Genomic DNA, 15,038 nt, shown 5'->3' on the forward strand with positions numbered 1-15,038 from the left:
TGGCACTAGGACAGTGAGAGTGAAGCTGCCCGTCTAGTTTTTATCTAAATATATTCTTTCCTGAGCCTTTGGAGAATTTGAATACCCACCTTATTATTGGTCATCCATGTTCAAAAACTTGTCTACCATATTTTATTGTTCACTGAGGTCTGTATCCTTTTAATATCTCCCTCATATTACCCACTCCATGACTACCAAGACTATACCCCCATTAAAATTTTGATTAAATTCCTCTGCAGTTTGGAGCTAATCACGTTATGTGATATCTGCAGCCAAAATTTCCTTCTCACTACTTACTTTCTAATATACTATATCTAAAACCAAAATGTCAGATTAAATTAACCTCCAAAAGCCAGGCTCATCTACTATCACCTTAATGACACCCATTAAGAACAATGACTGCAATCATAATTGGTGAGCTGGGCATTCTGCATACTTTGTCAAATAAGGTTAAAACACTTAAAACTAGATACTATTTTTCACAATTTACAAATTTTAAAAAGTGAGTTTGAAGGGATTAAGTGATTTACCTGAGGTTGCAGTTGCCTATCTGGTTGACAATGAAACTGGGATTTGAATTCAATTTTGACTCCAATGCCCGTGTTTTTTTCCAAAATCTCTGACTATTGCCTCATTGTAACTGTTTTTGGTCCATTGTATGTACATAAGTCTCATTTGACCCGTACAACAATACTATGAAGTAAGCAGACTGTGTATTATGTAGATATAAAAGCTAACAGTATGAAAGCATTGGAAGAGATGCTATTTAGTCTCAAAGAAGACTGACTCTATTACCTCTGCACTCCGAAGGTCCAAATATTAAAATTATAAAGATGCAAGTTGGTCAGCCAGCTAGCAGTCTTACCTAGTGTTTCTCAGAAGAATCATAGCCGATGCCAGTAAATTCCTGCTGTAGCTGCTCTCTTGGAACGTATCACGCTCACAATAAGAAGCAACTCAGTTGCAAATCACTGCCTAGATTTCAGTGCACCTGGCTTTGTGACTAATTAACGTGTCTATTTGGAACCACTTTTCTTCCCTTCTGTTCACTGTGTCTCCGTGGATAGTGGTATATACTTAAGTTTCAAAGCAGCTTCTCTGCATCTACCTGGCTAGGTGACTGCTTTCTCTTTGTGTAAGTTGTATTACTGTTTGTTAAGACAGACCATCTCAAATACACCCTTCCTAGATCTAGCTAAAATCTAGCCAGCAGTTTCCTGGTAATAGTGATAAATGAAACTTGTTTTTATTTACTGTATTCATTTAACTCATGGTGCCCAAAGTGTGAGCAGAATGATCTGAGTTTCCCAGGTAGTATAGGTAAAAAATAACTAAGTGGACAAATTCTTCTCAGAAAAAATAACAAAAAGCAGGTATATACTATTTCCCATTAGTTCTTGATAATTTCAGAGAATAATACCTTGATTGGTTTAAAGATGTTAGCCTAAGAATGGATACTCACTCACTGTTTCCCATTAGTTCTTGATCATTTCAGAGAATAATACCTTGACTGTTTTAAAATGTTAGCTTCAGAATGGATACTCAGCTACAAAAATGATAGCTTAAGAATGGGCACTTATTATAGGTAGAAAATAGTTGATTTTTTTTACACTGTCTCAAATAACCAGATGTTTCTGATATTCTGAGGTTTTAAATGCCACTTCTATGGAGGAATAATTTCAAATGTTACAGTTTTTTAAGATAATTTTACTTCTAAATTGCCATTTGGAGATAAATTCTGGTTTCTTTTTTATACAGTTTATCATGTATGTCAGAGGCTAAATTGTCTTCTTAAAACACAATTTTCACGTCATTATCACACTCAAAAGCTACTAATGATTCCCCATCAACTCCAGTATAAAACACTTGAAGTCTGTTCCTTGTCTTTAAAGATTTCATAGTCTGACTCAAATTCATCTTTCCAACTGCCATTGTACATGATTCCTTATTGTTTCCTGACTATTCTGCTAATTAGCTTGAACATCCCTGCTCACTTTTCTAGTAGTTAGTCTGTCTTCCACTAGTTGCAGAATGCCCTCCTTCCTCCTCCACTTTCCTCTACTTGCCCCAGTGTAAATTCTGTCAAGCTTTGAAGACCTCTTTTAAGTTCTATCTTCTCTGTGAAGCACTTCCTCACCATTCCAAACCACTTTTCCTTATCTGAATTTGTGACCTGCAAACGGTATTGCTCATTTGGTATGTAGCTCATTTAAGAATGTAATTTATATGGTCTTTTCTCCAAAAAAAAAAAAAAATTTTTTTTTAAATATTACAGAAGTAGGGACCGAGAAAAACGCAGAGAAAGAGAAAGAGATGCTGATCGTAAAAGGTCTCGGAAATCCCCGTCTCCTGGGAGAAGAAGCCCAGAACCATCAGTAACCCAGAATTCCCCTGCTCAGGATGAACCTACTGCAAAGAAGAAGAAAGATGAACTGGATCCTCTTCTTACTCGTACTGGTGGAGCATATATTCCTCCTGCGAAGCTCAGGATGATGCAAGAGCAGATTACAGATAAAAACAGGCATGTTAATATCACTAAGTGTACAAAGCGAAGATACCCTTTCTGAAAAAAAATCAACTGTGGTCTAATTAACCTTGGCTATTGAGAGTTTACTTTTACCAGTCCAAAATGGTAGAGACCTCAAATTAGACTTCTCTTCTTTATTCCGTAAGCTCCCTTGGAGCTCTGCTTACTATTTGCCCTGACATTAGCTCAACATTTTATTTTTTTGCATGAGTAAATCAAAGAGTTTAAGGAAAGATCTTTTATTTTTACTATTTTCAAACTATTCCTTTTATAGTTGTATGCATGCCTATTAGTAGTATCCATTTTTCATAGATGGTCAAGAGCATTATTGATATTTTAGAGCTAAAATGGATCTTTCCAGTTATACCAAACCAAGAGTGGCAAACTTTTTCTGTGAAAGGCCAGGTAGTAAATATTTTAGGTTTTATGCGTTGTTCTGTCTGTTGCCGCTGCTCGACTCTGCTCTTGAATGCTGTGAATACAGCCATAGGTGATATGTAAACAAATGAATATGGCTTTGTTCTAGTTAAGCTTTATTTATAAAAATGGACTATAGGATGCATTTGGGTCATGGATGTAGTTTGCCAACTCCTGTACTAATCTATGACATCAAGTTGACAGTTTTCTCTACCCATACTTTTCTTAGACCATACCATGTTAGACTATAATTTTTTGCTAAGGCAAACAGTCGAAATTCATATATGAACATACACCCTGAAAATACATATCTTTACTTCCCTTTTCAAAATAATTGAGACGAGAAGAACTATGTATGAAAATACAGCTAAGTTTTCAAGATGTTATTCTCTAGCAGAATGAGGTAATACAATCCAAGATTGAAATGATCACTCAGTTGCCAGTTAGGTAATAAAAAGATGGGATAGAGGGTAGCTACACTTTAAGAAAAACAGATTTCCAGGTGAGCCAGTAGTGTTCCCACATCTTTCATAGGTATTTTAATGGCAACTTGAAAGTACTTGAGAACCTTTTTATAAATGAAATCTAAAGTTACTTCATGAATTGGCTGGAAGTAGAAATGCCATTTATATCAAGTATAAATATTTGAGATAAAATTTGTAAAATTTATGCTCTAGAAAGGGACATTAGATGACATTAAATTTAAAACTAATTAGTAAGTTTCTCTGTATGTGTCATATTCCAGTACTTGCTGGCAATGCCTGCAGTGTTATGTTGGGAAGGGATTTGGAAAGGGCTTCTGTGGTCAGTAGGAGCTTCATGAGCATGTAAGCATTTTGCTCTCTGCTCTCCGAGGCAGTAGTAGCAGCATTGGTGAGAAAGAGTCATGGTCCCCAATTCTGTCCAAAGCAATCCTAATTGTAAAAGACCAGAAACATTGTTATTAAGCCAAGTCTTACTTCCTTGTAAATAAAGTGAGTGGAGAAGAGTCCACAGTGTATGTAATTTTACACAGATTCCTGGAAGATAATTTTATATACATTTTAAGTCTGTTCATAGGCAGGGGACAAGGAACAAAGAGAAGTAGAAGTCTCTAAAAGAAGCCTACAGACTTTGCTTTTAGTAGATATTAAGTCAGGTGAATTGTATTCTTAATTAGGCTTCTTAATTAGGAAGTACAATTGTACTTGATTAGTTTTTTTCCAAGCTTTATATAGAGAGATTGGTTGTGTGTCAACAATCTTATTAATTAGGCTAGTTTTTAAGCCATTGATCTTCTTTCTCAAATAATAGCATACTAAAGGGATGAGGTTGGGGGCCATTGGGAGTGTTCTGCCCACCTCAGATGCAGGCATTTAGGGGATACATGATCTATACGGAATTTAAAACAATATAATTAACTGCAGGTGAGTCCGCTTTTTGTCCTCAGTATCTTCTGAGGGCAATGCCAGTGATAAAATAACTCTTCTGCACCAGGGCAGACTGCTCTCACCACCTCTGCCTTGGTAAGCCACTGCAGAACAGGGACTCTTAACCTACAGACCTTCTACCCATGGGTAGAATTTAGGCAATCTGTGAATGTAAGTGGAAAGAAAAAAATTGCATCTTTATTATTACTAATCTCTCACTAAAATTTGGCATTTCTTTATATTAGGAATGTAGGCAATAGATCATAGTATTAACAGACTATTTGTTGCAAATATCTCAAAATATTGTTTATGGCCATGCTAATTTGGAAATTAAAGAAGTGATTAGGCCCACCACCACCTTGTATTATTTAATGTGTTAAGCCCATAGAGGGGCTCCTGAATGTCTCAGTCGGTTAAGCTTCCGACTTCAGCTCAGGTCATGGTCTTGCAGTTCATGAGTTTGAGCCCGGCATCGGGCCCTGTGCTGACACCTCAGAGCCTGGTGCCTGCTTCAGATTCTTTCTCTCTGCCCCTCCCCTACTCGCCCTCTGTCTCTCTCCCTCTCCCAAGAATAAATATTTTTTAAAAACACACACACATAGAATATTGTATCAAACTTTTTTTCTTTTCATGCTTTGAAAACTATTTAAATATGATTGCTATCCTTTGTAGTCCTATATATTTATATATATTATTCCAAGAAGTCCATCAGCTTCACCAGACTGCCAGAGAAGTATAAGGAAGAAAAAAAAGATATGACTTTCTGCAGGTGAAATCATATTTCACAGAGAAATAAATGTAAAAACCATAAAATTTTAGAACTTTAAAAGAAAATAAACCCAATTAGGCTAAATTATTTGCCTGAGATCTAAGTTAAAAAACAGCCAATATAGCTGTGGGATTACTGCCTAAATGTAGAGATGTTCTTTAAAATACAACAGTCTTTCAGCCCTATGATTTCATGTGACCTTCCCTTTTCCTGTAAATTTTACCATTTCTTTATAGTTTAAAATATTTGTTTTCTTTTTCATGCTTTTATGAGAAAGGTCATAATAAAAATCTCCTTTTTATGGCTTATATTTGGATACTTCATATTATAATTTAAATTTTTTAAAACTGTCATTTTTAAATATTTTTTAAAGATAATTTAAAGTAAGTGAATGTTATAATGTAAAATAAATATGCATTGAATCTAATAAATGGATGTTATGATTTGTAATGTACATGGATATAAGAATAAAACATTATCCTTACATAATTTTATTATATTATTAAAGAGAAGTGATCTATAGATGAGCATCATATGTATAGAACATCAAATATGGTTTAGGATATAATCTATGTATTTGTAGTCATATATTTTACTGCACTTTGAGGTCATTTGTGAATATAATGTTAAAAACAAAGGAACACTAAGTATTTTTTAAGTTCTTATTATAACCTCTTGTTATTGTAATCATTGTGTAAGTTTTCATTTTATTAAAATCAATTCTTTTTAGCTTAGCATACCAGAGGATGAGTTGGGAGGCCCTAAAGAAGTCAATCAATGGTCTTATCAACAAAGTCAACATTTCTAATATAGGTATTATTATTCAAGAACTTCTTCAAGAAAATATAGTTAGAGGAAGGTAAGCATCAACTATTTTATTTATAGTATTTCATAGCAATTTTTCAAAGGAACATAATATCCACATGGACAGTAATCACTGATTCATTGTGCTGCTTTAATAGTAGTTGAGAATAATTATTTAAAATGCAGTTCTTGTAAAAATGTAAACTACTAACAAATAACTTGTGCTTCACTGTTAGAAATTGCATGGAGTTTTTGCTTTTTGAGAAGGTTTGATGTCACATACTGATTTTGGGGCAGATATTTGTTTACTGAATACTTCTAATTTAAACTCATGAGGAATAATGAATATTTTATTATATTTTTATTATATTTATATTATATTTATTTATTATTAAAATGTTATTATATAACGTTCATTTCTAATGAAAGCAAAGTGAGAATGGGAAAGAAATGAGAAAAATCAGTGGTAAATTTTAGAAAAGCAGAAGGGAGTGACAGTCATTTTCTCTGTGGTTTTAAATGGTCATGATTTTAAAAGGGTCAGGAAATAGAAATATTTCAGATGCTATTTTTTATTTTAAAATCTGAGGGATGCTTTCCTATGTCATTTCACATGACCTTGATTTATCATCTCAAAAACATTGTGAGGAGGTCATATAAAGTAAGGTGTAGCATGTTGTGGGGATATAAAAAGTTGACCAAGAGGCACCCACTGTCCTTAAAAGGTAGGTAGAGCTCTCCCGTTTTAGTCAGAAAGCAGCAGAAGCTTTATGGGTTGCTTAAGATCTCACAGTTTATAAGCTGGGTGTTCTTTTCTCATTTTCTACTCTGGTGATTCAGTTGTCAAAGTTAAACCTAATAACTGTTAAGATATTGTTTTCCTGCCTTTTGGCAATCCGGTAATTATTTGTCATTACATTGCTAAAAATAACTCTTCAGTTAGCTCACTTTGCATTTCTCCCCTTATCAAATGCATATACAACCATGCTTACTTCAGAATGAATTAGAAGTGGAACGTTATATTTTCCTGTCATTGTTTTTAGCATTATTATTCTTGCAATGCTTTAACTATGTCTGTCTCGTAGCAGTATTCCAAATCTTCATTTTACTAACATAGGCTTAAAGATGGAAGCCATCCAAATTTGTCTTTAATCACAGAATTAATTTTATATAAATGATGGGCTCACAGTGGAAATTCAACTTCTAATTTTAGTTTTTGATGCAGATCTTTTTTTCCTTCACTTTTTTGAAGATGTAAAACATATTAGTATAAAATGCTTTAAAAACTCAAATTCATGATTAGATCGAAGAGACATAAGTAAGGAAAAGAGGAATTTAGAGAAAAAAAATTTTTGAAGAAAATAATTGTAGACAAAGCTGTTTTTTTTTTTTTTTTTTTTTTTCAACATTTTTTATTTATTTTTGGGACAGAGAGAGACAGAGCATGAACGGGGGAGGGGCAGAGAGAGAGGGAGACACAGAATCAGAAACAGGCTCCAGGCTCCGAGCCATCAGCCCAGAGCCTGACGCGGGGCTCGAACTCACGGAGCGCGAGATCGTGACCTGGCTGAAGTCGGACGCTTAACCGACTGCGCCACCCAGGCGCCCCGACAAAGCTGTTTTAAAAACACAGATTCGAAGTTTTGTTTTTCAAAAGTTTTTGTTTATCAGTAAGACTAGATAAGGTGAGGAAGATTTAGTCCAGTTTTAGCTATTGTGTTTATTTACAGATGAGTCATATTGCTGGATTTTAAATGTTTTTTTTCTTTTAATTAATTTGGTGATTATTGACTCTTTTTTTTCTTTTTTAAACAGAGGCCTGCTGTCCAGATCTGTTTTGCAAGCACAGAGTGCTTCTCCGATCTTCACCCATGTTTATGCAGCATTAGTGGCAATTATCAACTCAAAATTTCCACAAATCGGAGAATTAATCCTCAAGAGGTTAATTCTTAATTTTCGAAAAGGCTATCGAAGAAATGATAAGGTATATATTATGGGCTTGTAAATTGCCTGCCACATAGGGACAGACTAATCTATTATCAACAGTGGTAAGCAATAGTGATTGCTACATAGGAATTCCTTGCATTCCTTTCATGAGAACATTTTTTTGTTTTATTAAATATCCCTGGCGACTAATGATGAGCCACAGACACAATGGCTATAACTGCAGAATTGTAATTATTTAGCCAGAAATGGCACTATTTCACATGTAATAGTTTTTATCTTATAACTTTCTGTACTATAAAAATTACGTTTGTGTGCTACATATTTTAAGTAGTGTGTAAGTGAGCTGGAGATTCAGTAGTTAACTGAAAATTGGTTTTAGTTTATAGATTAACTTTGTCTCTGTTCACTTTTCAGCAACTTTGTCTTACTGCTTCAAAATTTGTGGCACATCTTATTAACCAAAACGTGGTAAGTAATTTTTAATACTTGATCCCGTTCAGTGGCATTAGACCACATGCTTGATGCCACTTCATTGATACATCTCTATTTTTGTTTCTCCTTGTAGTCTTTCAGAAAAGTATCTTGGATGATATTTTAGTTTTAAAACTATAATAAACGTGTTTAACATTCTTAAATAAAAAGAGGAACACAGAACAGTATTTTGTCACATTGATAATACTATATGTGGTTATTCAACTATAAATTATTCCTTCAAAGAATGTAATTTAATCATACTTATAAGACAATAAAGTTGATATTTCTTCTACTCTTTTCTCCTGTACCTGTTGTTTTGAGAACCTCGTGCTGATATTCTATTCTATAAGAAATTCTTTTCTCTGCAAAGTCATATATTCTTAGAATCAGTTTATAAAATACAAATTTTAAGTAATTCTAAGTAATTTTAATCTGTTTTAAATGTAAATAGTTTTGTCTTTTTATTGTTCAGGTTTTATGATTATTTTGTATTCATCCATTGATCTATTTGAGAGGGTTTTTTTTTAATTTAATTTCTGTTTAAACTTGAAAATAATAAAGTTGCTCTTATTAGCACTCAAAGGTTTCTTTCTATATATAAGATGAAGAATTTTGAAGTCACACTTAATCTTATTTATCTACCATTAATATTTTAATTCTTTCCTACATGAAATTCTTTCCAGTGTTCACTCTTAGAAATCTATTAGATTTTAACCTAATAAGTTAAATTACTACAATGCTAACCTGCTTCTTAAGACCATGGAGACTTAATTTCACGTGCCTATAACAGAACAGATAGTAAGTTTTAGTTTTGAATGTATATTAACTACACTCATTTTGAAGATATTTTTGGCATTGCTACAAAACAGTTAAAATGTTAAATATTTTAGATCTTCTCAATTTTGGTACAAGGCAGTATTTTCTAATCACTGATATAAGACTGTTAAGACGTGTTTTTGATATTGTGCTCAATGGAAAGAATATTTTCCTAAGAGTTAGACTGTTTCCCTCCCCATCTCAAAGAAGGATTCAACCTTAGAAAGGCATATAGAGAGTGTCTTAAAAGTGCCTCCCGGTACATTTTCTTTTCACAGCAAAGCTTCTCAGGAGAATTTTATTCCCACCCTTCCTGGCATTATTTAGAAGTACTAAGTTTCAAACGTGACCAGTGTAAATAACTTGATTTAGTTAAAAAAAAAAAAATAGAGGGAAGTATTTCGAAAGTGTCCTTGAGTACCAGAAACAGTTAAGATATTTTTGGATAAAATCATTCATATAATTTATGAACTATTTGCTAAATAACAGAGTGGCTAATAGAATGACCTGGGAAATGGCTGTAAAGACTTGTGGTTGTGAAGAAGGGTATTACAAAAAATATAGTATTACTATTCTTCACATAGTGATTGTAAAAAATTAGTACATAATTTTTAACTTATATTTGGAAGTTAATTATGGCATTTCCTATAAACATATTGTTTGATACATGTAGTGTGTAAGAAGAATTATTTCTTCTGGAGATAAATCAAATAGTTGTATTCAGTATAATTTAGATTTTTGGAACAATCATCTGGAAATTTTTAACAGATGCATAATGAAAGTAAAAAAAAATTGTATCCCATATTTGGAGTATTTCTATATGCATTATAAAACTTTGCTCATCAAATGCATAATATTATTACTGCAAAAACAAGATTTGCTAATTTTTCAAATTACTATTAATAGTAGGTTAATGTATTTAAAAATATTTTCTCTATTCCATATGTCTTCATTCTGTTTAAGGCACATGAAGTTTTATGCCTAGAGATGCTCACTTTGCTCCTGGAAAGACCAACTGACGATAGTGTTGAAGTAGCTATTGGTTTTCTCAAGGAATGTGGCCTTAAATTAACACAGGTGTCACCAAGAGGAATCAATGGCAAGTATATGCTCTCAGTTTGATATCGAGCTTTGGCTTGAGTATTATATTTTTTGCTTATTTTCCTGTTTTTTTCTTTGATTTTAACTTTAGCTATATTTGAGCGCCTCCGAAATATTCTCCATGAGTCTGAAATTGATAAAAGAGTTCAGTATATGATTGAAGTGATGTTTGCTGTACGGAAGGATGGATTTAAGGACCACCCTGTTATCCTAGAAGGACTTGATTTAGTAGAAGAAGATGATCAGTTCACTCATATGCTTCCTCTGGAGGATGACTATAATCCAGAAGATGTTCTTAGTGAGTCAGGGGTTGGGGGAGATTTGGGACATGGGACACCAACAAATGTAAATATAGAAAATAAACACTATTTTTTAATTTCTTTTTTTAAAGATGTTTTCAAGATGGATCCTAATTTCATGGAGAATGAAGAGAAGTACAAAGCTATTAAGAAAGGTAGGTAGAATTTTATAGTCTATTTTGGATTAGTAGAAGCAATTCATGTAGCTCTATAATACTAATAGAAAGGTTTAGATCACTGACCTGATGAAATCTCTGCTCTTATGAAGCCATTTTCTTCACTTTTTTCCCCATGCATTAGTATTCTGCCTAGTGCTTGTTGGTGGTATTACTTCATTCTAAATTATGTACCTCTTTGTCCCTCTCCTCTTTCCCTGTGTTTAAATTATACAGCCCTTAAGTCTTATTCCTCTTAAGAAATATCCATATATTACTAATGGCCTTTATTTTATTTACTACCACTTAAGAATTACTGGTGGCTTTCATTTTAACTTCACTGCCACCTAAGAATTAGTACTTAAGTTTACCCCTGATTTAATGATCAACTGAATGCTATTCTTTTATTATAAAGTGCTGTACTTTATTATTTCTTGAGAGCAGATTGATATCCTGATAAAATCAATCAATTCCAGACAGTGTATCAATGGTCAATAAATTGGTTATTATTATCATTTGTATGTTGCCAATGTATTGTAAACACTAACTTTGGACAGACTTTGGTTTGTATTTTGTCTGCCTTTACAAGCTAAGTGACCTAGAACAAGTTACAAAACTTGTTTGATGTAAATGTTACTTGTTTAAGGATAAATAAAGTGTAGAGCCAGTATTTAGGCAGTGTTTTTTTTTCACATTTGTATCATTTTTCTTCTAAAGCTAATATTCAGAATTACCTATATAATTATATTATAATTACAATTTTATGAGTTCCATTTCCCTCAAGCTGTGATTTTGTGTGAGAAGTACTTACTGTTCTGAAATCTCTCAGGAAGCAAGCAGGCAGCCTAGAGCTCTGTCACTGCCTGCATCTCCTATTTTAGTCATTTGGAAGTAGAATGAAATAGCAAGTAAAGTGTAAGCAGCTTCACATTTCTATACATTATTCTACAAATCTGGTTCAATAAATAGATTTCTCTTCTTAGGTACCAGGTTCCTAGGGGCATTTCACTGCAACGGCCAGATTCTTTTTGCTATTATAATTTAATTTCTAAACATGGAGAATTCCTTGGACCCATTTTGCCTTCTTTTCTTATGAACTTCCTTTTCTACAGTATCCCTCAAAGATGCTAAATGGATTTATGGAATTTTTACCATACCTGTTGTTTTTGTTGTTGTTGTTTGTTTTTTTTTAACTTGGGAACTCTCCATCCGTTTCCTTACAATATCAGCAGTTGGGCAGTGCCAGGAAAGTGGTACTTTCTTTAATTGTAGCACTTTCTTAAACTCTTTGAACTCAAGATCCCTTTCTACTCTTAATGACTACTTTATGAGACAAAAGAAATTTAAGAAAAATGGCATGTTTCATATATTTTGTACAATTTAATATCTGACTTAATAGGAAATGGATTTTCATATTGTTTGTGTTCAGTCTATTGCAATAGGTTGTTTGGATGTATAGGAAAAAAATTTCGCCTCACAGATAATATGTGGTTGGAAAAGAGAGAAGCATTTTAATAGCCTTTTCAGATAATGTGTATATTCTTCCTTAAGAGTATGCCTGTATTTAAAAGCTAATAGTTTTGGGTGTTTTTTTTTGTTTTGTTTTGTTTTTTAATGTTTATTTATTTTGAGAGAGAGAATGCAAGATGGGGAGGAGCAGAGAGAGAAGGAGAAATAGAAGGAGAGAATTCCAAGCAGGCTCCATGCTGTGGGCACAGAACCCAAAGTGGGGCTCAGTCACATGAACCATAAGATCATGACCTGACCCGAAATCAAGAATCGGACACTTAATTGACTAAGTTACCCAGGTGCCCCCAAAAGCTGATAGTTTCTTAAAGATTAATTGAAATGTGAAACCTGAAACAGTATTCATGAATTTTCATACTCTATTACATTAAAATCCCCTGGCATATCACTTTGAATGGATCTTTTACCCATGCATGATTTCGTAACATGCTCCACTGATCATTTGGGAAATAGCAGTTCACGCAGTTATGCATATCTTCCAAGTGTTAACATGTTAACATTATCAAAATTAAATTAGCACAGTATCAAGAAATCACATTTATTAATATTGCCACCTGTCTAACCAGAGAAGTCTGAGTATTGGGAAACTGTCAAGCTCACAAGAATGGATACGAGTTTTCTAAAACTCTAATTTTCTCTTGAGAGTTCTGATTTTATCATGGGGGTAAATATTTTTAATTGTTTTCCTTGAAGTGACAGTCTCACTTTGTTTATATTTGAGAAAATGTCTGTCAAAATGCCTAACAACTAACGTCAGCCATTCTGTCAGTAAAAATGAAAAATGTAGCAAATTCCTGTGGCAGGTCAAGCAGTCACATATGTGCTTTTCTCTAAGATAACCATCACCATTGTGCATCTGTCTTTAACAGAAGGGCCGTACATGAACTTCATGTTTTGTTGTTCATGCCTATGTATGCCTACACATAAGGACTGAGATTTAATGAAATGAAATGCCCTTCCTCTTCAAGGGCATTCTTAAGTCAGACTGGCTTTTTAAAACCTCCTGCAAGAGCATGGCAGTAAAGAGCACACTGACTGGTGCAGTCTGGTGCCTTGATTTGTGCTCAGGTTGCAGTGGTTTCAACCCCCATTGCTTTTGGGCCACTGTAGATGTCAGCACAGTGAAAAGGCAGATAATGTCTTTGTATTGTTATGAAAATAATTTTGACCTCGCAGACCACCTGACAGGCCTCACTGACCCCCGAGGGACTCACAGAGCATACTTTGAAACCACTGCTTCATTCAGTTAATGAAATCCAATTGTCATTGCCTAAGTGATTTCAGTAAGTAGATTCTAAAGTGGAGAGATGAGGAGAGGATGATGTAAACGACTAGACAATTCATTTGACCTTCATTCTTTCATAAAATGTTCTAGAACTGGCATAAAAAAAATGGTCACAGCAGGAAGTGGGCACAGCTTTAGTAATTAGCACCTTAGAGTGACCCAGGTGCACTTGTGTTTTAGGTCTTACAGCATTTGGGAAAACAGCAGGAGTGCCTGTCTTTCTACTATTGAATGCTAAATAGTTTCCTCTCTTAAAAGTCTGTCTAAACCACATTATATAATGGGAAACTAGACACATTAGATTATTACTTGAAGTCACATTTGTTAGAAGTATTCTTGGGATTTGTGTATCAGCTAAGGATTGAATGACACCTCTTCATTTTAATAAAATGATTTATTTTTTAAGATAGGAAATTTTCTGCTAACATTAAATGTTATATGTAGCTCCTGATTTATAGTGCTCAGTTAAATATAAGAAAGTAGAATTTTCCTAAAAATAAGTTCACCCCAAAACTTTATATTAAAATCTCTGATTGTAATAGAAATGCAGAAGTGAAGTATTAGCCAGGTTTGTAAAATCTTTTATCTGATTAATAGAGGACACCATTGGGCAAAATACAATTTTAGTTTTTGTCATTTGTTAACTGTTAATATGGTGACTGGACCCACGTAGTGTCTGATTTACATCACTGTTTTCATCTCCTTCTGAAGGTGAGTTGTATTTTAAGAAGCAATTTTGCAGTGAAGCGCTTATCTTACTAGTTTTTTTTAAGGCTTTTAAACTTCTGTTTCTGTTTACATATGGAAAGTCTTTAGATTAATTGTAATGTTCTATTTAAGTATACATAAGAATAAAAATCTCATCACTGTTTATTTAAAGTAAACACTAAATTATGCAATTATTTTTTCTTCGTTCTTAATGTTTCACAAAACATTCTTACCCTAAATTCTTTTTTTCCTAGATCTAGCATTAGCGTTTTATAGTAGACGATCTCTTTTTTGATGCTGAACTATTATTTTGACTCCAGTGTACCTGTTTCCATTCATAATTTATTTTTCCAGTGGTCTTGCTCTTTTGGAAAACCTTCATCTACTATTTCTTTGTTCTTTTCATCCCTTCCTTATTTTATGACCATTTCCTAGCTGGCAGAAGAATGATACATACGGCTCTCTGACCACCTAGGCAATAACATAGGCCGGGGTGATCATCTTTGTTGGGTGGTAAACTGGAACAACACTATGGATTTCGGCCAACTGAGAATTATCTTCTCAGAATGAGATTCATGTCTATCACTTGCTCACTGATACTTTCCTATACTTTGTTCTGGTAGAAATTCTTGATGAAGGAGATAGTGACTCAAACACAGACCAAGATGCTGGAAGTAGTGAAGAGGAAGAGGAAGAAGAGGAGGAAGAGGGAGAAGAAGATGAAGAAGGTAAAAGTGTAGCTCGTTCAAATAATACTGTAAAATATTCTGAAATTAAATTAATTTTAATGTAATCCTCTA

At 33.6% G+C, this 15,038-nt stretch overlaps 1 protein-coding gene across 2 annotated transcripts in view; it reads left to right on the forward strand.

Moving 5' to 3' along the window:
- CWC22 (CWC22 spliceosome associated protein homolog) overlaps positions 1-15,038 on the forward strand; it is a 56,489-nt gene that overhangs the window by 22,858 nt on the left and 18,593 nt on the right. For both annotated transcript variants that reach the window (XM_058712501.1, XM_058712510.1), the window contains 8 exons: positions 2,276-2,521; positions 5,853-5,981; positions 7,742-7,910; positions 8,288-8,341; positions 10,127-10,262; positions 10,356-10,562; positions 10,656-10,718; positions 14,862-14,966. In XM_058712501.1, coding sequence (XP_058568484.1) covers positions 2,276-2,521; positions 5,853-5,981; positions 7,742-7,910; positions 8,288-8,341; positions 10,127-10,262; positions 10,356-10,562; positions 10,656-10,718; positions 14,862-14,966 — 1,109 coding nt within the window. The remainder of the gene's footprint in view (positions 1-2,275; positions 2,522-5,852; positions 5,982-7,741; positions 7,911-8,287; positions 8,342-10,126; positions 10,263-10,355; positions 10,563-10,655; positions 10,719-14,861; positions 14,967-15,038) is intronic.

The sequence above is a fragment of the Neofelis nebulosa genome, chromosome 2, assembly GCF_028018385.1.
Source record: "Neofelis nebulosa isolate mNeoNeb1 chromosome 2, mNeoNeb1.pri, whole genome shotgun sequence".
In the NCBI taxonomy this organism is placed as follows: domain Eukaryota; kingdom Metazoa; phylum Chordata; class Mammalia; order Carnivora; family Felidae; genus Neofelis; species Neofelis nebulosa.